Below are 25993 nucleotides of genomic sequence, written 5' to 3'. Positions count from 1 at the left end.
AAAGCGTCACAGGCTTGCGTCGCTTTCTAGTTCGGGTGTGAACGCGCCTGCGCCCCCCGCTACCCCTCCACCCCCCCTTTCGTCCAGGGAGAGAAGGGAGAACACCGCACTGTGTTCCTGTCCTACAGGGGAATCCGAAAATGCAGCCGGCAGTTCAGCTGGCTGACCATAGAGCTGCTCAGAGACCAGAATGGCTCCAATCATCTATATGATCTAAGAAACCAGAAGCTATGAGCATTTAATCATTTCTGTTTCGTGGATATTAACAGCGCCATTTTTAAATTTGGAAAGCATCTGATCCCACCGATCTTTGTGTGATCAGATGCTTTAAGGGCAGAGGAGAGATCTAGAGTCTAATAGACCCCAGATTTCTCAAAAAAGAATACCTGCCATTGCCTATTGCTATCACAGGAGATATTCACATTCCCTGTGATAATAAAAAAGAAATGTTTTTTTCATGTAAACAAAAAGTGTCAGAAAAGGCTTGTTCTTCAGGTGGTTAAAAGAGTGGGTGGTGTGTGGCATAAGCTTCTAATGTTGCCCCTGAAATGCCAGGATAGTAGAAGCACCCCCCAAATGATCCCTTTTTGGAAAGTAGACACTCCAAGGTATTTTCTACGGGGCATGGTGAGTATTTTTCAGATCTTATTTGTTGCCACAGGTTTTTGGAAAATGGGAGAAAGAAAACAAAAATGTATTTTTTTTTCCTTTTCTGTTTTATTTTTCAAAACCCTGTGACAAAAATATCTAAAAATACTCAGCATGCTTCTTATGAAATTCCTTGGGTTGTCTACTTTCCAAAAAGGGGTCATTTGGGGGGTGGTTTGTAGTATCCTGACATTTTAGGGCCTCTGAAACTGATCGGTAGTGAGGAAGTGATATGAGAAAATCAAAGCGGTCATTGGATTTTGGGAGCCTGCATGTGGATAGGCTGCCCAACAGTCTCTCACATGTGGTATCTCCATACTCGGGAGAAGTAGCAGATCGTGTTTTGGGGTGTTATTTCACATTTACCCATGGCATACGTGAGCAATATATAATTTTTCAAAATAAAGCAAGGTGCAGCGCTAAAATGTTGTGTTTAAAACATATAAAAACATATAAACATCTTTATGCCAAAACCCATAGAACAGCATAATAAAACAATTTTAAAGTGAAAATAAAAATGTCACCTATTGGTGACTATAGGTGATTGGACACTAAACCAAAATGCAGTCTATGGTGTGATCAGGAAAGATCCCAAATGATCTTCAAGAAATCCAATAGCTGGATCCGTGGATGAGGTGATAAATATGTAAGGATTGCGCACTCACCAGATACGCAATCCCAATGCGCATTAAAAGCAGATACCTTCAGGACATCAAGGATCCTAATATGGGTCTGGTCAGATCTGGTCAAATGCCCCTCGCCGCTTGATAATGTTGCCACGTATGGAGATGGCCGCTCTGCAGATGTGAATGGCTCCCATCGGAGCTCAAAGAACAAAGGAGGCCCAAATAGTGTAATATCCTTATGGCAAGGAGTATTTATTCCCCAAAAACAATACAGGCAGGAGCAAGAAAGATACTGACCATACAAGTAAAAAATGCAAATGGTCGCCGGGGCCCTCGTGGCGCCGGTCGGCGTGACATCACACCTCTGTAGCCGCTCCCGCGGCCATTTGCATTTTTTACTTGTATGGTCAGTATCTTTCTTGCTCCTGCCTGTATTGTTTTCCAGATTTCTCAAAAGAGAATATATGACAATGCCCACTGAAGTTATAGGGGGATATTTGCATTCCCTATGTTAGCATTTAAAAAGTGATCCAAAATAAAATGACAGGGACAGTGTAAAAATGATTTAAGAACTCAAAATAACTACAAAAAAAAAGCACCCTTGCGCACGGGCACCTGCGTGCGCAAGCATTGACTCCGTGCTGGTATGTAAACAGTGTTTGCTCCATGCATGTGAGGTATCGCTGTGAACTTCAGATCGAGGGCAGCAATTCTAGCATTAGACCTCATGTGTAAATATAAATTGAAGATCTGTAAAGGCTTTTAAATCGTTGCCTATCGATAATAAAAATGTATGTCCTTTGTTGCCATTACACGGGTATGCACAATTTTAAAGCATGTCATATTTGGTATCTATTTACTCAGCGTAACAATTGTTTTCTATTTTATCAAACAATTGGGCAATATATTGTGTTTTTGTGCATTAAAATTCTAAAAAGTGTATTTTTCCCAAAAGATTAGCGTTTGAAAAATCGCTGCGCAAATACTACGTGACGTAAAAAATTTCAACATCCACCATTTTATTCTCTAGGGCCTCTGCTTTAAAAAAAAAAATATGTTTGGGGGTTCAAAGTAATTTTGTAGCAAAAAAAAAGTTTTTTTCATGTGACCAAAAAGTGTCATAAAAGGCTTGGTCTTCAAGAGTGGGTGATGTGTGGTATAAGCTTCTAATGTTGGCCCTGAAATGCCAGGATAGTAGAAGCAACCCCCAAATGACCCCTTTACCAGTTGAAATAGCCTAGTGCTGAACAGCAAAAAATGTCCTGGTCAGGAAGGGGGGTAAATCCTCACAAGGGCAAGTAGTTAAATAATTTGTTGGTCTTACAGAGTATAGTCCACCTGTATTAAAGAAATCCAGCTTTTTTCGTTCAGAGAAGAGCACCCTGTCTCCCTCATATCCTGTTCAAAAGACCTGCGGCTGATATGCCTTCTATCCCCTCAGATATTGGTCTTGTACAATCTTCACTGTAGTTCTTGGTAAAGGCAGGGAAGACGTAATCGCGTTGCTTCTCACTGCTGTGGGTGAACCCAGGAGTCTGAGACTCCCACTCTGATCCACCTACTGTGCTGTGTAATTAGATTGTCTGGCCAGTAAACTCCTGGTCTGTCCCACCTCCTATGACCAGATATTTCACTGAAAGACTAGGATGCGCACTGCTCAGGGAAAGCGCCCCCTATAACATCCACTTCTTATGTTCCACTATGGAGAAAGAATATGGAGTTTACTGACATAAAATGATGAGGGAGAGCAGAGCAAGGCACATCAATGTGGGTAGGCTTATCCTCAGTCCAGTTCTGCCCACTAAGACTCCAAATCCCAGGGCATGTTGGGATGTGTAGTCTCAGTGAGCGGAGATGAACACTAATAGAAGGTGACATTGCTGCTTCTGAGACACCACCTCCCAGAGGTTGGGGATCGAGAGCGTCAGAACAAATTGATGACATTTTAACAAAGTATGCATTTTTTGACCAATCTAATTTCAGCTGTTTTGCTTACCTGATTGTACTGGTCTGTTGTATAAAATTTATCTTCATCCTGGAATTCTTCTTTAAAGCTGATATCCATATTTTAGTGAAGTCCATATAGTTTGCTTGGACCAAGCTAGTCTCTGGCGTTTCACCGCTGGACTTTCTGGTCTTAGCTCCTTAGTTGCAGAGTCGCATGTGGTTGCTGTGCCCGTCCCTCCCCTTTGCTACCCATTCACAGAAGCCTTTACTAGGCCTCTTCCACAGAGTCAAAGACAGTAATAATACCAATACAGTATACATCAACCCAAAGGCCTTGCAGCAAACGCATCTGGACCAGCTCCAGCAGGCCACGTCCAGGGGTATCCAGCCTGTCCCCTCCCCCACTCCCTTGCTCCCTCTCTAACACCCCATTACCTGCCCCTGCATCCACACGTAGCCCACATAAAGTGGTGTGCTGGATGCCAGGGAGCTGCCTCCTACTGGGAGTCCCACACCTCTCCTCCGCTGAGCGCTGAGGAGTCTACCGCCCCACTGTGCCTGCATGTGGATGACCCACATGCAGGCCACCTGGATGTTGCTGCACGCCCCCTCCCCTTGTCTCGGCAGGCACAGCGCGGCCCTGATGTACCACGCTCTGCACCTGCTGGAGACCAAGGCCGCGCTCCCTGTGTGTGGCTGGAGTGAGGGAGTGGGGCTTGTTGTCACAGCAACTTTACGCCAGGGCAGCCGTTGCCTGGCAACCTGGGAGCGTCCTGCTCTGAAGATAAAAGACTGGAGCAGGACCTGGCTAGGGGTATCTTCCCCTGCTCACAACCCAGGGTGCTGTGAGAGGTCCTGTGCTGCGGCCAGACCCTACAGCCAAGCTTGACCTAACCATTGTCTGCCTTCTGCTGTGTGCCCCGGACTTAACCCATTGCCTGCCAGTCTGCCACCCTGTTGTGTGCCCCACCCTGTGGTACAGACTTAACTTTTGTTTTGCCAAAACCTTGCTATACTTATTGTGCACCCTCCAAATCACTCAAAAGCCTTGTGTGTCTCACTGCGTGTGTTCTATCACACCCAGTGGCGGACTGACGACTCATGGGGCCCCCGAGCAATAGGGGATCATGGGGCCCCTGTGTCCTTGCCCACACTCAAAGCACACCCAAAAAATCCTATAAAAGGTACCAAGGGCATTTCAAGGGGCCCCCTACTGACCCTGGGCCCTCGGGCAGTGCTCGAATGGTCAGTCCGCCCCTGGTCACACCTACACCTCTGTCACACAGCCATGGAACCCAAAGCTTGTTAAATTTACTCTGGCATCCTGTATGTTGATAAATTAATTTTTCCAATCGTAGAGTCTCCTATGGCCTGTATCCACGCCTTTAAGGAAGGGGATGTGACCTTCCTCCTGTAAGTTAGAATTAACTTACGAGCCACAAAAAGAGCTCTGGAGATATCCTCCCTAGTGAAATCACAGAGTCTGCATACCTTAGGGCAAATGTGTGCCATTGTACCAGCTTGTGAGCATCCTCGGAAATAGTTTGGTGGATGAGATGGAACAAAATGGGCCAGCCAAGCTGGCGTGTAATACCACCGGTATAGGCATTTTTCAGTAAAAGTATGTTTTTCGAGATTTCAGATAATGCTGCCAATCTGTCTGGTCAAGCTGCCCCCTAATTCGTTTTGCCAATGGAGATGATAGGGTCGTAATGGGGTCAGTTGGAAAATATGATTGAGCAATAAATTGAGTATAAGGCCAGGAGAATGAGATCGGACTCTACATAGGCTCTCAAAGGGGGTCAGTGTATGGGGTGTGAATTGAGTTCGAGTGAGTTGTGAAATGAAATGGTGGAGTTGAAGGTAGCTATAAAGTTCCTTCAGTGGAACATCGGACGGCATCAAAGGTGGTTTGGAACGGATAGGCCTCAATTTATTTTTTGGGCGAATAGGATCTGTTGATTCTACATCGAGAAGATCCCCAAATGAATTTTAGGAGTTTGTGTTGGTGTGAATGTGCAAAATGTGTGGGGGGACAGGAACTGGCAAGACTCAAAGTGTATGCCAAACCATGATATTGTATAATGATTCCAAGAAGACAACATTTGGGTCAATTTTTTTAATAAAGGAGGAATATTAGCTTGGTAAAGTCCATCGTAGGACAGGGTGCGTCGAATACCCAGATATGGTAAGGTGGTGAACCATTTGAAAAGGGAACATGTTTTTCAGAATGGTTAGCAAGAATGAGGAGAGAGTTACCGACATAGCTTTGGATTTTGCAGGATTAACGTTAAGTCCAGAGCGCGGCAAGAGTTTAGGACTGAAATCAAGTTCGGTAAAGTGATTCCAGGAGACGTTAAAGTCAATAGTATAACAAACCAAACAAAAACTGACTAGTTATGAACCTGGGAAATGACCAAATTACTATCCATGGAAAGTAATTAGTGGCAGTCCTTTTAATGCATATTAGCAAAAGAGTTCTTCCAGAGTTGATGGAACTGAAATATCAAAGCAGTATTAGAGCAGAGTTTAAAGGTAATGGTGACAGTTCCCTTTAATGCATATTGGCAAAAGAGTTCCTCCAAAGTTGATTAAATTGGAACATCAGAACAGTTTTAGTGCAGAGCTATCAAATGTCATCAACTTTCTTATCTATTGATTTGATGGGAACACTCCTAATAATGGGGGATACTATTTGAGACCTGTGATATATATATTTTTTTTCTTTTTAGATATGTCTCTGTCTAATACAGGAATCATTGTGTGCCTATTGACCACCAGCCCTTTAATATCCTATACATAAACAAAACCCAATATCCTGGTTCAGTCCATAACTAAAAGGTTTTTGTTTGGTTTGCTATTGTGCTGGGGATTAGGGACTCCCGGATCACCGAATTAATAATGAGGACCTCAAGGTTCCTGGTTGGAGGTTTTGCGAAGTCAGTAGTATACCATCAGCAAACGGTAATATTTTGTGGCAGGAGCCCACCACATCAAGGCCTGTGATATCTGGGTGTGTACATATGGATTCTGCCAACGGATCCAGTACCAAGATAAATAGTATTGGGGATAGTGGGCAGCCTTGCCGGGTTCCCCTATGGATTGGAAAGAGTGAAGATTCAAAGCCATATTATTTTAGTTTGGCCTGTGGAGAATCATCTAAAGCTGTTATCCAGCTTAAAAAAAAAAAAAAATGTCCGAAGCCTTGGTGGTGGAGGACAGACATAAGGTAGGTCCAAGACAAAGTATCATACGCTTTATTAACCACTTGCCTACCAGGCACTTATACCCCCTTCCTTACCAGGCCAATTTTCAGCTTTCAGCACTGCCGCACTTTGACAATTGCGCGGTCATGCAACATTGTACCGATATGAAATTTTGATCATTTTTTTCTCACAAATAGAGCTTTCTTTTGGTGGTATTTAATCGCCACTGGGTGCTTTACTTTTTGCGCTATAAATACAAAAAGTGCAAAAAATTTGAAAAAAAAAAAAAAAAGTTTCTTTGTTTCTATTATAAAATTTTTCAAACAGGTAATTTTTCTCCTTCACTGATGTGCGTTGATGAGGCGGCACGGATAGGCGGCACGGATAGGCGGCACGGATAGGCGGCACGGATAGGCGGCACGGATGATGGGTACTGATAGACGGCACTGACTGGCATCACTGCTGGGCACTGACTAGCTGCACTGACTAGCACAACCCCTGGGCACTGGTGGGTGGCACTTCTGGGCACAGGTGTGTGACACTGCAGAGTGGCACTGGTGGGTGATCTGCTGGGCACAGGTGGGCGGAGCTTGCGGGTGGCACTGCTGGGCACCGATCATCAGGACACTGATCATCAGTGCCCTGATGATCGGTGCCGATCCCCGCTCTGACAACTGCCGGTTCTCGGCAGTACTTTCCTCACGATCTGACAGCGTGAGGAAAGTGCAGCCGAGAACCGGCACTTGCATTTTCCTCTGATCAGCGTGTCATTGGACACCGCTGATCATGTGGTAAAAGGCTGCTGTGATTGGCCTTTTACCACATCACGTGATCAGCTGTGTCCGTAGGACACAGCGATCACGGAGATCGCCGGGTACGCGCCCCCTGGGGCGCGCAGGAGAGCGCGTTCTGGGAGGACGTCATATGACGTCCACCCAGAACTGGCCGGTTGCAGTGTAGCCGTCATTCGGCTATCTGCGGTCAGCAGGTAGTTAATATCCATTGATAAAAGCATCATATCTACCAAGCGGTGGTGGGCTAAGTGCTGTAATTGCAAAGCACGTCTGATGGCATCCCCTGCCTGCTGATGTGGGACGAAGCCCACCTGGCCCTTTTTAATTAGACGGGTCAGGAAGAAATTCAGGTGTTTAGTTAAGATTTTGGTGAGAATTTTGATGTTAATGCTGATGAGAGAGAGGCTTATAGTTGGCCCAGGAGGTATGGCAGGGGTGTGGAAATTTTTGAAAAAACTACTACTGGGATTAAATCGGTGTCCCAATCTACTTGTCCCTCATGACAATCTACTTTTCCTGATAAAAAAACATAAATTTTAACAAAAACCGTATTTAAATCTGCTTCAAGTAATGTCTGGGATTTTTAAAAACAAAAGGGGCTTTATGGCGACTTAAATGTTTAATATTTTTAACATTGCGCTGTTTATCTCCTCCTCCCCTCCCTGCCTCTCTCCAGCACCATACCTGGGGACTAGTAGGAAGGAGAGAGACCTTGCAGAGTAATTAGCACCGATTGGGTGCTCGTCAGGAAAGGGGAGTGTCTGGTTTATCCTTATCCATTTCGCTGCCAGAGCTGTTTTTTTTGCATTTTTTGCAGACGTTTAATAATTTAAGGCCTGAAGATGACACAAAATCCCAAACCTTATATATTTTCTGAAATCAGAGATCCTAGAGAATAAAATAGCGGTAGTTTACATTTTTTATGTCACACGATATTGCAAAATTTCAGTAAAAAATACACTTGTTAATTTTACGGCACAAAAAGCAATAGATTATCAAATTTTTTGTAAAATATAAAATACGAGGTTGCATCGAGTAAATAGATCTCCAACCTGGCAAACCTTAAATTTGTGTGCACTTGTGAAACGGCAACAAACTTTAGTACCCTATAGGTGGCAGTTTTAAAGCCCTTTATAGGTAATCAGTTTAGCGTTACGGAGGAGGCCTGGTGCTTGAATTATTGCTCTCATTCTGGTGTGCACGACGATCTGTAACTTGTATCGCAATCAATGTTTTCATGTGTAGGTGCCCCAGTGCATGCTTTTATGTTGTGCGTGCATACATATGTGGGGGTTGGGGCCTTGAAAAATTTGGGGGGGGTTATATGCTTAGTGTTTTACTTCCATTTAAAAAAAAAAAATCTCCCCTGAATGTAATGCAGTGCACATCTCACCACATTATATTCTTTCCTGGCCTCAATGACCAGGAATCTATCAAACAGAGACCCGGAAGTGATGTCACATCACTTCCAGGTCAGGACAAGAATGGAAGGGGAGCGGATGTGTCTGCTTTCCTCCCTTATACCACATCAGGCCAGCACCCACTGAACCAGTCCTGGGCCCACAGATGGGCAAGCTGAGCTCAGGACATATAGCGGGTAGGGGAGAGAGACTGGCACTGTGGGCTGTGTAGACGCAATCGGGCAGCAGCAGGGTTAAAGGCAAAAAAACCTACCTGCCTGGTGTCCAGAACTGCATGTCCCAGGCGTCAGGCGATATGAATTGCACATCCCTGTATGGTATCGGTCGGGTTTCAGGATCATTACAATATTGATAATCAGTAAATTTTGAAGGTCCTAGCTGGTCTTTACCAAATTGTATATGGCTGCTAGATGGGGTGCGAGAACGTTAGCCAGTTTTTCCTTATAGTACAATGCCATATAGCCATCTGGGCCAGGACGTTTGCTCGCCTTTAGATTAATACATTGTAGGGCTTCCGATATCTGGACAGCTAAAGACTGCTGATTCAGAAGATCTGCAATGTCTTGGGCGTTACCCTGTGTGGGGTCTGTATAAAGCTTAGTGGGACAGTGCCTAAATTTCTCCAATACCCGTAGTGGGTTAATAGTGAGAACATTGTGGTGGGTGTGTAAAGAGATTGGTTTAGGATTATGGACAAAAGAGCGTAGCCTATTGGCCAGCATTGTATCTGGTTTGTTGGCCTTAATATACCATTTTTGACAGGTCTGCTACAAGGAACTTTCGGCCCCATGTGTTAGACAAGTGTCTAAATCCATACGGAACTGGTATAATAATTTACGTTTGGAAGGAGTGGGTGACTGTTTGAATTGTAGAGATGCTAGCTGAGCCTCAAGTTGGCGTTTTGTGTTGTTGCTCTCTTTTGCGTTTCATTGCTAAGTGTATGATGTGGCCATGGAGGACTGCTTTATAGGCTTCCCATAAGGCCACTGGAGATGACAGACCCTGTGTTGAGTTGGAAATAGAGGATATTTGCAGGAGGTCTGTCTGAATCTCCTTCAACGAAAGTATCAAAATATTCATGACCCATGGGGAGTGTTGTAGTTTGCAGAGAAGAGCGACAAAGCACAAAGAATAGGATCATGGTCAGTCCGTGGTGCCGTGAGAATAGTTGTTGATTGTACCAAAGGGAGGTGTTTACGCAACATAAAGACGTGGCATGTTCTGGAGTGAAAATGGTGTAGGTGAGTGTGTGTAAAGTCTCTACCATGGGGGTGAAGCTCACGCCAGAGATATACCAGATCATGAATCCTCAGTGCTTGAGAAAATTGCTTTACATCAGTTGACGGAGTGGAACTATCCGAGGGATACTTAAACCAAATATGGTGTTGAACCATACTTGATAACGCCAGATTGGGGTCACCCACTACCAGGAGGATGCTGTGAAAAGTGAGCAGATGTGGGTCAGGAAGGGTCCTGGATTGTTAGGAGCTTAGTGGGTCATAATTGTGATTTCCGTGTCTGGGATTGGATTGTACCTTGTAGTGAGAGGTACCTGCCATTTGGATCAATGATTTGTTTCTTGCAGCTAAAAGAAGAGTTTTATGGAAGGCAATAAGGACCCACCGTTGTTTGGTAGGGTCGGTCCCCTGGTAAACCTGAGGGTAACGTGCATCAAAGTATTTAGATGCGCGTTAAGTACTTTTTATTCTTTTTTTTTGGGGGGGGGGGAATTCATGCCCTGGACATTTAAGGACAGCCAGATAAGTGCCATGGGGATGAAAGAGCAATGCGATACCTTCCGTTGCAAACCCCGCGATAGAGGGAAAACATGAAAATGTGGTCAAATAGGTAAAGAGTCAGAAGACTGAACCAGTCAAGGGTCATATAGTCCTCCTGCAGAGGCTTCTTGGAAACACTTTGAGCTTGAAGAACCTGGGAGCTGTGTTTGGGAGGCTAGAGGAGTTTTGCATGATCACTAGTCTCAGTCTTCACGGTGCTGGATTGAGCTCTGCAGTCACTTTTGCAGAAGTTTTCTTATTCCGGGTCACAATCCTGCTCAATGTAATTTTTGTCTCTTTTGGTCAGTTGACCATGTTGACTGCGCTTATGCTTATCAGACTATGTTTTACCGGAAACTCTATATGCCGTCATAACCTATGATACTATACCTCACGACACAGTGAATAAATTGGCAACTTCAGTTACAGAGGCACCAGCTATACGGCACCAACAATTAGCACTCTTTTAAAGGAGCAAAATTACTTATTTACAAAATTTTACACCAAAAATTAAACGTTTTTGTTTCAAATTTTTCAGTCTTTTTTTTTTTTTTAACGAGTTTACTACTGTTTTAATGCTCGACAGATATTTTTAGAATATGTTAATCCTACACCGTCTTACATTTTTGTTGTATATTTTCAATATAGATTTTTATTTTTTTATCGTATTTATTTAGTCTTTTCTTCCCACAGACTCAGATGCGGTTTCCTCACTACCCAGCTGTGGCAAAAGGTATATCTATATACAGTGAATGAATCCATTAAGTTTGAAGCCATTGAACTTTTAAATGGTAATTCCCATTAAGGAGCATAATGCCAAAAGTAAACTGTCATCTAATAGACTGGCATTTAATGTAAGATATGACAGCTTTGTTAAGAATATGTGTTTCTCAATAACTGAATAGCCATTTAACATACTGCTGTACATGTTCCTTTCTTGTTATACTGCACTAGTTGTGCAGTAGAAGACCATGGGGCAATTTGATTCAAGCTATGTGTAGGAGCTCTAATTTTTTCATAAGAATTTGCCTGTATTGACTGTGGTATAATCAAAGCGATGTCTCAAAAAGGACACTATAGGTTCAAACATAAAATAATCCTATCACCACAGGGTCACATTTAGAGGAAAGCCCACCTGTAAAAGATGTGCTTTTCTTCACCTTTTAGGCTTGGATGCTTGCTTCTCCCACAAGCTGCCGTGGTTCCCCCCACTGGCGCATACATCAGTGTGGGTTGTATGAGCCAGTGGGAAAAACAGTGGCCAGCGGGGAAGGCATGCATATGACCTATCCAGCCACTGATTATTTATGTGTCATGAGGGTTTTTGATGGGAATGGTAGTATGTGAGAATACACCTGCCCAAAGAAACATAACTCAGATGAGAAATGAGATGCATATACGTGAAGTCAGCAAGAAAGATTGTTATTGGGCGTATGGTGTATATCACTTACAGTGAGCTGAAGCGTCCAAGGTTTGGCTGGTAGATAATCCAGATGAGATAGACAAAAATCTGAAGATTATTTGAAAGGTCACAGAGCTGGATGTACATGTGTGTCATTATACCTAAAGAACCTGAACAATAAAATATGTACAAATGACACACAAACAAAAACACAAAAAGTGGCGTATGATGAGGTAAAAAATATGAGCGGAGGTAGATCCTGAGATCTAGGCAGCTGAAGTTTGTATACACATCTCAACATTTCTTGTAAGGCTACCTGCACACTGGACATTTCTCTTTCTCTCATCTTTCCTCCTGGCAGCAGCATTTTGACATAAAAATCTCTTGACACTTGTAAACGTGCGTTTAGGAGCATTTAGTTACATCATGCATTTGGCTTTACTGTCACTGGCTAGAATAATCATCTTATTCTGGCCTTTGAAATGAATGAACACTTTAAGGCTCAAATGCTAAACGTGCCTAGCGTTAACGTGCATTTAGACATGTTTACATGTATCAATTCCTTTTTTTTTTTTTTTCTTCTTCCCCTGCCAAAACACATCTGTCAATTGATGCATTGGCAGTCTAAAGTCCTCTAAAAGCCTCTCTGTGCATGGGCACATAGGCTAACATGCAGGGGCATTGAGAGGCAGAAAAAAAAGATGCCCCTAGAAGCGGCTGAAAAAATGTCCAGTGTGCATGAGTCCTAAACGTTTAGGATAAGTTCACCTTTTGGAACACGTTACATGTTGCACCCATATTTTGGGTGGAACATGTCACATGTTCCAGCTTGGGTGGTCAGTTTTCCCGATCATCCACTCATTTTGAAAGCGGGCTGGGGTTCTTCTCCCCACACCCATGTCACAATTCAAAAGCAGTACGGTCACGCAGAGCTCTGCCCACGAGTTATTCATTCACAGTTTCCTGTGCATGCATGAACTACAATTAGCGTATGGCGGCTTGTAGTTCTGAAAGATTTGCCCAGTTTGTATTGCCCTGGTTTGCTAGAATATTTCAGATTTAAAAAAAAAAAAATGCTACCTATATATCAAACGTTTTTAGACACACATGGCCAAATACTGTGCCTTGAAAAAGTATTCATACCCCTTGCAATTTTCCACGTTTTGTCATGTTACAACCAAAAATGTAAATGTATTTTATTGGGATTTTATGTGATAGACCAACACAAAGTGGCACATAATTGTGAAATGGAAGGAAAATGATAAATGGGCTTCAAATTTTCTTACAAATATCTGGTAGTATAATTATTGTGGAATGTATGTTCCTTGTTCAAGAACATTATTTTTTATCAAGTTATTACAGGTAAAGTTCTGCTTTAAAGTGTTACTAAACCAACAACCGTAAAATCAGTCTGTATTTTTAAGAGGCATGGTGAGTCTTTTGAAGACTTCATTTTTCTGCCACAAACTTTTGGAACATGTGGAATGAAAATTTGTTTTTTTTACACAAACTCGTAAATTTATAAGCTACTTTTTAGCACACAGCAAGGGCATACTTTGATTTACACCCCAAACCACATTCTGCTACTCTTCCTGAGTGTGAGGATACACGTGAGACTTTTTTTTTTTTTTTTTTTTTTTTTTTTTTTTGAAGCCAGACTGCATAGAGGGGTGCAAAATCCATGTAGCATCTTCAGGATTTTAAAGGGGCATAGGGTATGCATGTAATTTCCTAAATACTGATCAGATTTTGGGGGCCCTGGAACACCAGGACAGTAGAAACGCCCACCACATTTTGGAGATCAAACACCCAAAAGTATTTAGGAGGCATGGCAAGTCCTTTTTTAAGTTTTCATTTATTTCTACACCCTTTTTGGAAAATGAAGAAAGTATGAGCATACTGAGAATTATACCTCAAAACACATTCTGCTACTCTTCCAGAGTATAGGGATGCCACATAGAGGGGCCCAAAATTCAAGAAACCCCTTTAGACTTTCATGGGGAATAAATATCGAATTTCCTTACTACACAATACTATTTGGAGGCAAATCTCCACTGGAGGCACTGGAGAACCATGGCAAAAAGTAGATGCACTCACAAAGTGACTACACATTGGAGAGTAAATACCCCAAAGTATTTTTTAAGAGGCATGGTGAGACTTTTGAAGAATTTTTCATTTTTTTTTGCCAAAAGTTTTTGGAAAATGTGGAAAGAAAATATTACATTGCCAACTTTGTGTAAAAAAAAAAAAAAAAATTCATGATAATGTTTTTATAAACAGCATGGAAATACTTAGAATTTCACCAAAAACACATTCTATTCCTCCCGAGTATTCTGGTACCAAATGTGTGAGAATTTTTCAGTGTTTTGTCCGATTTTATATACTAGACATTTTATCTTGTGCGTCACAAAAATCAACCAATTGTATCTGAAACCGTTTACTGTACATGACTGCCTCTTTACAAGTCATGAGGGAAAATGGCTTAGTGTACTGTTACGTGTAGTTGTCCCTGCTCCTCTAAGCAAAGGAACCTTAACCTGCTGGTATGTGGCTGCGCCCAGAAATGTCACGTTCACTGGCTAGGAGGTACAGGAACAAAGTATAAAAAAAGAGTTAATGTTGTATCAGGAGTGCAGCTCTTGGCGGGAGAGGCTGAGACCAGTGTCTTGCAGATGTGTCATCGGCAAACAGGCAAGGGATCAGACCAGGATCACTACAGATTGCTAGCCATCAGGAACATTGTTGATGACTGACACTGATCTGGTGACATGCAGATTGCTGTGGCAGTGATCTGGAACACTTACTCTTACACTGACCTGGTGACATTGGGACTTGCCTAACTGTGATCAGGAACACCATTGCTGGCTTCTGAGGTGGTGTGATCAAGAACACTGTGGCTGGCTTACACTAGTAGGGTGGCAATGGGACTGGTATGATGGTGATCATCAACACTGCTGCTTGCTTATAGTGGTCTGGTGACAATGAGACTCATGTCAGTGATTAGGAACACTGTTGCTGGCTTGCACTGGTATGGTGGCAATCGGGAGCAATGTTGCTGGCTAACACTGATCTGGTGATACTGGCACTAGTGTGATGACTATCAGGAACACTGTTGATGACGTACAATGTGACTGGTGTGGCAACAATCAGAAATACTTATTCGCTGCACTGGGTTGGTGACCTTGTACTGCTGATCGCTAGCGTGTGTGTGTGTGTGTGTGTGTGTGTGTGTGTGTGTGTGTGTGTGTGTTTTTTTTTATGCAATGAATATTTCCTAGAGTGCTGAGCACTGTAGGAAATGGGGTAAAGGTTGCGACATAACCCGAGAGTCCCTTTCTCTGTCTCAAACGAGACATCAGGGGTCTGTTTTAAACCCCTGATGTTTCACTAAAGCCCCCCCAAAAAATAAAAAGTGAAAAATATTAAAAATAATACTGTTAAAATTGCATACATAATAAACCTATAAGACTATGGTGAACTCGACTAGCACCTGAATCTGGGAATACAGTACTACTAGAGTATTGTGATATTTCTTCATAAGTAGCGATTGCCTGAAAAGTTACCTAATTACAGTATAATGGTGATTTCTGATTGGATGCAATAAAGTAACTTGGTGTTACACTTTGAAGGAAATTATTGAAAGCAGACCTTCATTACCCTGAGACATGTAACCTCCCTACCTCCCATCCACCCCCTCAATATATTTTATTCTTTTTTTTTTTGCTTTTTCACTTTTTTTTTTTTTTTTTTTTTTACATTTCAATCATGTCAATCTACTGCAGCAGAGCTGCAATGCAGTGACCAACGCTGACTTCAGTTGAGCTCTAGTGTTATGCAGAAAAATGCAGCGTGCCTGTTTTTATCTCTATTTTGGGGACATTGATGGGCACATAGAAAAAATTACATGCACCATTTAGTGCTTGTACAGTCTAGCATGATTACAATTGTGCTATCCATGTTTCTTTATTGATTAATAAGTGTCACAATTCAAATACATAATGTTTGACCTGGATTGGGCCTAACCATAGAGGTAGTGGTGGGCATTTATATCCAACAAATAATTAAAAAAAAATGTGCAAACCACTGAATCATTTGACAAACCATTCATTGTACAAGTCGGTCCTTCACTTGGAGGAGCATACCTAGGAATCCACAGGGCCTCATTTTTATATTTTACAACTATTTATGGGCTGAAAAAAAAAACGAGTCACAGGAGTGCAGAACGAACTGCACTCCTGTGATCCACATAAGTACTGCCTAAAGAGGCTGTACTTCTCCTTTTAAGGATTGCAGGCCAATCTGGTCCTGAAGACTCCACTATGGGGAGGCAAACATTTGGCATGTAAACTGCCTGGTAGGTGATTGCATCCTTTTTTCCAGGGGATTTCATCTTTACCTCATAGACATCTGGGATGCTTATTTGCACATTCTGAACTGTCTGCCTCCTCTGTGCTATCTGCATTTTGTAGTGGGCAATCAGTGTTACCAATTTGTCACCCTTCCTTATGGATTTTTGTGCCCTGCCCCAAAGCACCCCAAAGAGATTGATCTTCACTGTGTGTACATTGTGAGAACTACCAGTTTACTTGCTAACCCCACCAGATCATTTTCCTAGCTTTGCAAGGTTCCCACCTGGCCTTCAGTTCATACTTTCTCCAAGTGCTACCAGGTGGATGTCCATGTTTCTGAGAATCCAGCTTTTGGATGCAAGGTTCTTGCAGCAGAACTTAGCTGGGTCTGTTGACCTTGTTATTGTTGGACCTGTTGGCACATTTCTGTTTGTCCTGTTGCTGCCCACCTTTCTTGTTTATTGCTTGAGGACATCACAGAGTCTATTAAAATCTAGCTTGTGTACTGTCCTGTATGATTAAGATGTAAGAAATGTTATATCCTGGCGTACACCCTCCCCTCTGTTCCAGTGTTACTCTGCATGGTTTGCTAAAAAAAAAGAGATCTGAATAGGGTAGGGTTATAGGGGTATGCCCAGGTGAGAGTGTGTCCAGCAAAGTTTTGCTTTTGTCCACTTACCTGAAAAGTCTCAGCCCATAAACCCAGGGTCTGTTAGTACCCACTGTGGCAAGATGACCCAAAAAGGAACTGAAAAAACTTGCATCTAATGCACTGCAATGCATGCTGTTGTACATCCATGTTATGTAAAAGAAATGCAATTTAGTCTTTTAAAATTCTGTGGTGAGGATTGCTAATGAATATATATATATTAATATATATAATAAAAATATATATTTTTTTTTATTCTAATCAGTTCCAGGCCCTTGTGATCCAGAAGATTTGCTGGGTGGAGTAATTTTTGGGGCCAGGTATCTTGGATCTACACAACTGGAATGTGAAAGACACCAAATGCCAAGTACCCAAATGAGACAAGCACAAGAAGCGGTGAACAGGGTGAAGGTGAGATGGAAGTAAAAAATAATATTCAATGGTACTCTGGTGACATGGGTCAGAAAATCTGAGCTAAATTAGATGTGTAATGCAAAACCTAAAAAGTATAAAAAAATATCCATAAATATACAAAGATATTCCTTAATAAAAGTAGACAAAAATGCCTTCCAGCATAGAGTATATTAAACCCATATCCACCATTTTAGGCATCTGAATAATTACAGTGTCTATAATATAATGCAGAATTGCAATCATTGCAAATATGTCCTTTTTTTTTTTTTTTTTTTTTTTATCTTCTTTGTTGAGATGTCCGCACACGTTTTTCCCCGCTGACAGCAGATGAGTTATATTTGTTAGGATGGCGGCAGCCACCCATTCCTTTAAAACCCAGCTATTTACGGTTTAAGGATGCCGCTACTGCCAGCTTTAAAATACCGCAAGCTTTCACTACTAAGATACAGCATCACTTCAAAAAATAGTGCATACAGTGTTTTAGTTATGTATGAGAAAACATTTTTGAAAAACACTAAGCAATAATTTTACTGCATTTCTTAAAGCGGTATATATATCTCTTCGTGAATTGAGCCCACAGTTAGGAAATCGGGTTTTAGAGCCTCAACTAGAAATTGTCATTGTAAATTGTAATTTTGTGTTTACTGCCACTTTAAAGCAGTGGATGTGACTCTCAAACATTCACTGGTGGTGAATCTGCCACATTCATTAAAACACATACACCTGGCAGATACATCTGCAGTCACATTCACTGATTAAAAAATGTACTTCTTAATGTATTGCAGCCAGTTCAAAGAGGGTGGCGTAAACGCTGAAAATGATGCTGTCAAAAACAGAGCAAGATCAACAATAGAACTCCATCCTTAAAAGGATGTTTTTCTACAGCTGTGCTGTATTAGAGATTAACCTATTTATTTATTTGTTAATCATACAATACAGGAGGCAGAACTGGTATCCACAAACCATGGGTTACATGCCACTACCCTCGGGAATGGACACTGGCAAAAACATTTGCTAGGGCAACCCTGAAAGCATAATCTTGTCTACTCCATGAGGCTCTAGTTTTTTGCTGCAGTCCTTTAAAGGATACATTAATTTTTTTTGTCCAAAAATAATAAATGCACATTTTTTAATTATTTTTGGTTGCAGGAGCCTGTAAAGCATTGCACCAGTGATCAGCAGATTGCTGGTGCCATGCAGGTCTCCTGCAGACTTGTCAGTATATCTGCTTGCCTGTACGGAATGATGTACGGGCAAGCAGATACATTGACAGGCAGAATCAATGAACTACCATGGTGCTCCACAGCACCGTGGTAGTTTGAGAACAGAACACTGTGAATGAATGACACTGACCTGTTCTCCTCCAAAAGTATTTTTTCTTTATTGAACCATTGACGTTTTGTCATCTGAATCTTCCTTCAATGTCTGAGTCCTTATTGCCTTGTGCTACCTAGAAGTTCCTGGATTGGTTATCCTCAGTGTGTATCTTGAGGACTACACCCTAACCTCACTGTGTAAGGGCCAACCTGTGATGTTTGCTTTGGGCACTGGATTTGGCAGTAGAGCTCACCTTGGCACAACATGTCCTGTTATCTGCAGGGTACTATACAAGTCCATGGCTGTGGTCCATTTTTATGGATCCCAGACCCTGAACACCCATTAAGGGATATTGCCACTGTAATTGGAAAAGCCTGGACTTTTTTGGCACAGTGTCATGGTTAAGGTAAAACTGGGTTTTTAACATTTATACAACACTATCCACATGTCATAGCACACTATGCAGTTTAGTTGGCAGAGGTTGTTCACTTATTTGGATAACTTCTGCTATTTTGTCTCAGACGTTTCTCAGTGAGCATTTTTAAAATTGTGTTTTTTCGTTCCTAGTTGGACAAAGCCCTATCCATTCCACACTTAAGTATGAGTACTCGACTAGGGATCCCCTCTCTAGCAATGGTTGATCACAGGCATAAGGGATGTGGGACGAAAAGGCCAAATAGTATGTATTCTGCAGATTGCCTACAGGAAACGCAGAACATCACTCGGGGTAATAGCTGTTCCCCTTGTCTCTGAGCAATGTCCTGTGGTACCACTCATTATCTGGCTCCCTCTTAGGCATGCACCATGCAGCCTCTCTGACTAAGGCAGATTTCTCTGGCATTCTCTAGAAAACTCTTGGCACTTCTAGGACCTTGTTTTCAGAGGCTGAAAATGCTACACGTCTTCTTTTCCACATGGCCCTGTCCAGGAAGTGGAAGCAGAACCTCCTTTACTTGGAAGATGTGGAGTAATGTATTGAGGACATTGATTTTTTTAAGTGCAGGATTTTTCTTCCCCAGAAGCATAGGAAGTATAAGTTATGGCCTTCTGTTAAATGCTTGCCAAGACCAGGTCTTTGTAGCCAAGAACAGGGATCCTCTAACCTTTGCAGCAGATGCTCAGATGATTGTTTGGACATTCCAACTGATGTATGCCTTCCCTCCGATGAAGATCCTCTCTTGACTGCTACACAGTATAGGAGGAAAGGATACTGGTGGTCCTTATCGCAACAAATTGGTCCAGAAGAAAGTATATATTATTATAATATACAGGGTTTATATAGTGCCAAAGAGTTTGCTCAGTGCTGTACAATATAGTGGGGGGCAGTATGAGACAATACAGTAACAAAACAATATACGAGAGGTTCGAGGGCCCTGCTCTTTCGAGCTTACAATCTAGGAGGGAGGGGATAGTGGTACAGGAGGAAGTGGCTGTGGGGGGTGGAGTGGTGGGAGGAGTGGAGGAGATCGGCTGTTAGGTGAGGGTGGGGTAGGCTTCCCTGAAGAGATGGGTTTTCAGGGTGCGCCTAAAGGAGAGGAGGGTAGGTGAGTAGTATACATACATACTCTGACTTCTGGCAGAAAAGTCCTGGTCTTTTCCATGCAGCCCAGACTTACCTGGCCTACGGTTCCCTGTTCCATATTGGTTCTCAAGTACTGGCTTTAACTGCATGGCTGTTGAAACCCAAGTTCTAACATATATAGGGTTATCTTTGATTGTTATTACCCCCTTACTCAAGCAAAGAAATCCATCTCCCGCAAGATTTACCATCCACATGAAAGGCCTTCTTTGCATGGTGACAGGAGAGAAGGCTTAACCCCAGGGAATACTCTTTTTTTTTTTTTTTTTTTTTTTTATGGCTGGACCTGAGCATCCTCAAGGGACTGGTTTCTGCCTTATCCATACTCTTCCAGAAACCTCTTGCCTGTCAATCACTTATTAGGACTTTTTCACAGGGAATTGCTCGTATAAATCCCCCATCTCAAATTCTGTGTCAGCCTTGTACTCTCTGCTCTTCATTGGTCATCCTTTGAAACATTTAAAGACATTTAGTTGGACTATTTCACCTTTTTAAGGTTGCCTTCTTGGTTATCAGCACACCTGTTAGGCATGTTTCTGAATTGACAGCTTTTCCCTTGTGCAAAACAAGAAAAGGCTCTTTACAATTTAAAGTGGTTTTAAGACCAAAACCATCCTTTCTCTTGCATTCATTGACAGATACAGCTCTTCAGATTCTTGACCATTCTGTGATAAGACACTTGTCATAAATGGATGTTTATCACTGACTGTATTTTTAGTTTTTTTTCTATGATCTGTATAGCACTGTGATTAGGTTTTCTTTTGGTTTGGTGTTTTTTGTACAGTGTAGTTTGTCTTTTTTAAAGCCCGTAATTCTTCCTACTGTACAGGAGTTAGGACCTGTATTTCTGATGGAACCTGTGGTTCCACAAATTCTTTTGTTATTTTCTTCCTTTTTTTTTTTTTTTTTCCTTTCAGCAAAGATCATCTTTTAACAGCTGGGCTGGGCAATGGGCTTGGATATTCTAGGTTCTGTGATCACTCCAGTCTGGCCAAGTGCAGACCTTTAGCTACACGCTGGGTTGGCTGCAACAGCCCCATGGGACCAGGCCAGCCAGCAAGTTGAGTCTTGCGGGGACAATGACAGGGCACCCTCAGTCCTTGTCAGTGTTTCCCTTGCTGACAACCCCCCACACACACACTTCAGTGGAAGATCTGTCTTGGGAACCTAAACCGCACACTCCACTGGACCTGGTAAGTAGATGGGGGACCCCCCTTCCGATCCTGGGCATGGTGTGGGGGCCCACCTCTCTATTGGAGATGTAGCTTTTTCCACTGCTTTGTGACGAACTAGCTTGCCTGTAGAAAGGGGATGTATGCCAGAGAGGACTGCCCATAGAAGATGCCGAGTTCATTTTGCCTAGTGTCTGACTCCTGTAGGTGGTGCTGTAAAACCCTAATGGTCAAGAACCTGAAGAGCTGTGTTTGTCAAGGAACTCGGAGAAAGAGAGATTTTACGGTGAGCAACAAAAAAATCCATTTTTTTTTTTTTTTTTAACCTAAGGTTGTCTCCTCATTGAGAACAGTATCCTCTCCTCTCTGTCCTACCTCAAAACATGATTTGCCTTACATTGTTTGGATGTGGTTAGGGTTATCTGCCCACTCGTCAACCACAGCCTCCTTTAGCAAGATAGCCCTTTTTGTTCTTCCTGGAGGTTCTGGATACTGTTTCTGATTCCATAGTTTCCAGATGGATCAGACAACTCCTCTTAAGGGTTCATGCCTTTGAAAGGTTCTACCCTTTCTCATCAAAACCCATTCAAAATCAAATCAAGCATCTGTATCCAAGATTTACCACCTGGTCTTCTGTTCACATGTATTCCAAGTTTTACCAGCTGGATGATCAGCAATGCGAGCTTTGGCCACAATGTGCTTCAGGCTGTTATGAGTATTTTATTTAGGTTTTTAAACCCTTGTGCTTTTTGTGGTCATGTTGGCAGTTTCAGGTTGCTACCCTGTTGCCCACTTTTATTGCTTAGGATTCTCATGGTCAGTGAATACCAGTTCTGTACTGTATGATTAGAATAATAAGAATTTTAGCTTCCCTGTAAATTTATCTTGTAATACAGTACAGGACACAGATTCCTCCCTTCTGTGCCTTGAAAACGTCTTGTTGCATGCTAAACCTCATGGAGTGAGAAGGGTTATATAACAAAGTTCATTGTCCCTGTCCAATCACCTAAAGGTAGCAGCATATAACCCATGGTCTGTAAGTACTAGTCATGTGTCCTGTACTGTTCTCCAAGATAAATTTTACAGGTGTCAGAATTTCCTAATGAGGTTTTTTTTTTTTTTTTTTCGCTAACGATTTTACTCTTCAGTTTTCTTTCTTTAGACTATTCACTCTGTCATTGCTAGAGAATGCCCCCTCAATTATATTGATCCAGTGCATTTATATTTGGTCTTTGTACCACATTTGTACCACACTGGACTGGACATGGTGGGGATGACCTGAAAGTGACCTTCAGACATAGGGTTCTGCATGGGTGCCTTCTAGACTCTGTTCTGTTAAGTTAGCGCATTTTCAGGTCCATAGCACTGGCTTGCTTAGTGAGTAGGCCAGTCTGGCTGATCAACCAAAGCTACCTCTTTTACCTGGTCCTGGTTGCCTTCATTCCCTGTTCCTTCCTGTTTTAAAATAGAAGGGGTTAATCCTGTGGCGTAGAGTGTCATGTATGCATGTTTTCCCCCATCTTACAGCATCAAGGAAGTATCTCCCTCGCTTTTGCTTGCAAGAGCCGTGTGGTCACAACATGTAATATTGCGAGTTTTTGGTACCCCAGATCACTTTTTGCACACAGCTGCTGGGCTGTTTGCAGCACCCTTAATAAAGATAATGACTTCTGAAGCCTGGAGTCATGCTTCCCTCTAGTCCTCCTTAGATGAAATGCGTAAGAGAATTTCTTGACCCTGATATTTGACATCACATGTGATGCTGGTCTCACAGGTGGCAGCCCTGGTTTACATGTTTGCGTATATATGCATTTTTTTTTTTTTTTTTTGCGGTATGTGGTTTTGTGTTTTTGTTCACAATTAAAATAAATCTTGGTTGATTGACACTATTGGAGCCTTTTTCTTTTTGTTGATGGCCTAATGTGACATCGGGAATGGATGAGGTGACTGCAATCAGTTTAATTTTATATGGGGATTGTACCATGCTCAAGATTTATCTTTGGCCTTCAAGGTACAGCCTTCTGGTAAGCCTTACATTCAATTGTGGTGGCTGTGGTTCACTGGGGCAATCATTGAAGTCTCACTCATGCTGTGGAATTGCTCTGGAAAAAGAAGTGATACAGTTATACACCCTGGAATTTTTTGATCTTTGTGGTAGAGGACTTTATTTATTTACTTATTTATTTGTTTTTACTTTGGAAGATTTGTATTTATTGTTTGCATGTTTATATGTATTTATTTTTAAAAATGTTCTCTTTTTTGAATTTTATTTTTGCACTTTATATGTGTTGTTCTGCTTTCCACGGAATAGTTTCACCATTTAAAGTGATACTAAACATTCTTTTTTTTTTTTTTTTTTTGTCTTTAAAAATGGCAAACATGGCATACTTACGTATTCTGTGCAGTGGTTTTGCACAGAGCATCCCCAAACCTCCTCTTCTTGCTGGTGCTCCAGGCTGCTGCTGAGCGCCCCCACATTAAGCCACTTGCTATGGGGCACTCGTGTGTGCTCGCTCTTGAGCCAGCCATGTGTGTCCATAAGACACACAGAGCATGACTCAGTCCCACCCTCCCTTCCCTCATCATTGGATGTGCTTGACAGCAGCAGAAGCCAATGGCTCCCGCTGCTGTATCTAAGCCAATGAGGGATGAGATAGCTGAGAGATCCTCAGCTGTTGTCCACAGTGCTGGATCGAGATAGGTCTCGGGTAAGAATAAGGGTGGGTAAGTGACAGGGAGAAGCAGCACTCAAGTTTTTTTACCTTCATGCATAGAATGCATGAAGGTAAAAAACCTGCCTTTACAACCACTTGAACGTATAAGCACTTTCATGCTGAGGAGTCTCACTGTTGGTACACTATTCTTAAAACTTTAACTAATGCTGCAGTTTTTCATAGGTAGTTGTATATTTGTCTTTCTACTGGCAGTTGGTTTATTCATTTTTGGAATTTATTCTTTGTCTTTTATTGAGGCCCTAGAGCAGATATTAGGTTGTTGTTCGTAACCTGGGCTAGCCGACAGTTTTTGTTTTAGTCCGTATTCCTGTAAGTGACAGTATAACACAAAAGTTAATGTGTCCCTCAGTATACTCCAAGAAAAGGTTTTTCCGTAGAGTACAAAAGACTTATTTTTGTGTACACAACTCCCAGCTTTTGTAAGTGCATTTTACTATTTTTTCCAAATATACAACTCTAGTTCCTACACTGCTCTTTCTGTTTTTTTTTTTTGACAGTGTGAAAGTAAGAGTTAAACCTAAATTAGAGATAATGCATTTGGTTATTGTAGCAGCAAGTAAAGGTAATGCTTTGTGCTAAAATGTACTCTTTGATTTTTTTTTTTCTTTTCTTTCCCTGTAACTTCTTAGGCACCAGATGGAGAGTCTCAACCTATGACAGAGGTGGATGTTATGGTTTCAACACAACGCATAAAAGTACTAACTGCAAATACACAGGTTAGATTTAATAATGTGCCTTTTTGCTTTGATAAGTAGTAATAAAATATGTAATGGACAATGCTTATACGTTTTTAATGTCATTTGTACAATTTTTATTGTTTCAACTTTAGGAAGCCTTGATGGACCACCCATTGCAGACAATTTCCTACACAGCTGACATTGGTAGTATTGTGGTAATTATGGCACACAGAAAATTACCCCGTAGCTCAGACAAGCCTTCCTCCCGTAAAAGACCACATAGGATTATATGTCATGTCTTTCAGTCCGCGGATGTAAGTGACAGTAACATTTCTTGCCACTCTTCATTGTAATATCTTCATTTAAAAAATAGAATATATTTTTAAATGCCCTTTTGATTTCTATTTTAGCCATGCATGCATTACTATCTTTTGCATACATAGGAAAAATAGTGTTTGTATAGTGTGTTGTATAGTGTTTTTTGGGGCTTGGGGGGAATCAATGCCTAGACAAACCGCATGATTCTCATTCTTTGTGTTCTCTGGTGGTGTCCCATACGCGCACTCTTTATTGGAGTGATCCAGACTTTAATAAAAATTTGAGGTTTTGTTGAGAATTGTTACATATTTTTGTTTCTTGTCACTTTATGATTCAGTCTTTTTGATATGTTATTTCATTATAAAAACTAAAGTAAAAATTATGGTTTTTATTATTTTTTGACAGTTAAATTTTACTATTCCTGATTAGGCACAACTCATTGCTCAGGCCATTGGACAGGCCTTTGCTTTGGCATACCACAACTTTCTCCATTCTAAAGGTGCACAATCCGAGCAAACTGAGAAAACACAGATGAATGAACTGTACAATGCAGATCTTGACCACTTTACCAAGCAAGACAACTGCAAAGAGGTAGGAATAAAAAATGGGTTATGGGCAATGATACCCTCCTGAAGAGGTGATCACCTCCTGTTTTACCAGAATGTTAAAGATCAGACTTGAACTACTGTTATGAAATGTATGTTATAAACAAAAATTAAGATTTTTCTTCACACATTTAATTTTACACTAGACATGAAACTGTCTCTTGGAGCTACAGTGAATATAAAAAGCCTACACACCCCACCCCTTGCATATTTAAGAACTGCCAAGCCAGCAGAGCAGTCAGACGGCTGAGAGCCAGCGTCAGGAGCGGAGCCTATTTTTTTTTTTCTTTCTTCTTTTTTTTTGGTTGGCGGGCATCGTGATTCCAGATTCTGATAAGTCCCCCTCTGCAGACCCC

General features: G+C 41.8%; 1 protein-coding gene across 1 annotated transcript in view; it reads left to right on the top strand.

The window, feature by feature from the left end:
- Positions 1-25993, top strand: part of APBA3 (amyloid beta precursor protein binding family A member 3) — a 75591-nt gene that overhangs the window by 4320 nt on the left and 45278 nt on the right. The window contains exons 2-6 of the mRNA XM_089687458.1: positions 11114-11153; positions 17086-17231; positions 24667-24753; positions 24867-25028; positions 25462-25623. Coding sequence (XP_089543584.1) covers positions 11114-11153; positions 17086-17231; positions 24667-24753; positions 24867-25028; positions 25462-25623 — 597 coding nt within the window. The remainder of the gene's footprint in view (positions 1-11113; positions 11154-17085; positions 17232-24666; positions 24754-24866; positions 25029-25461; positions 25624-25993) is intronic.

This window comes from Staurois parvus, unplaced genomic scaffold (genome assembly GCF_062004578.1).
Source record: "Staurois parvus isolate SC_StPar_1 unplaced genomic scaffold, SC_StPar_1.0 ptg000425l, whole genome shotgun sequence".
Lineage (NCBI taxonomy): Eukaryota > Metazoa > Chordata > Amphibia > Anura > Ranidae > Staurois > Staurois parvus.
This window is presented reverse-complemented; position numbering and strand designations above follow the sequence as displayed.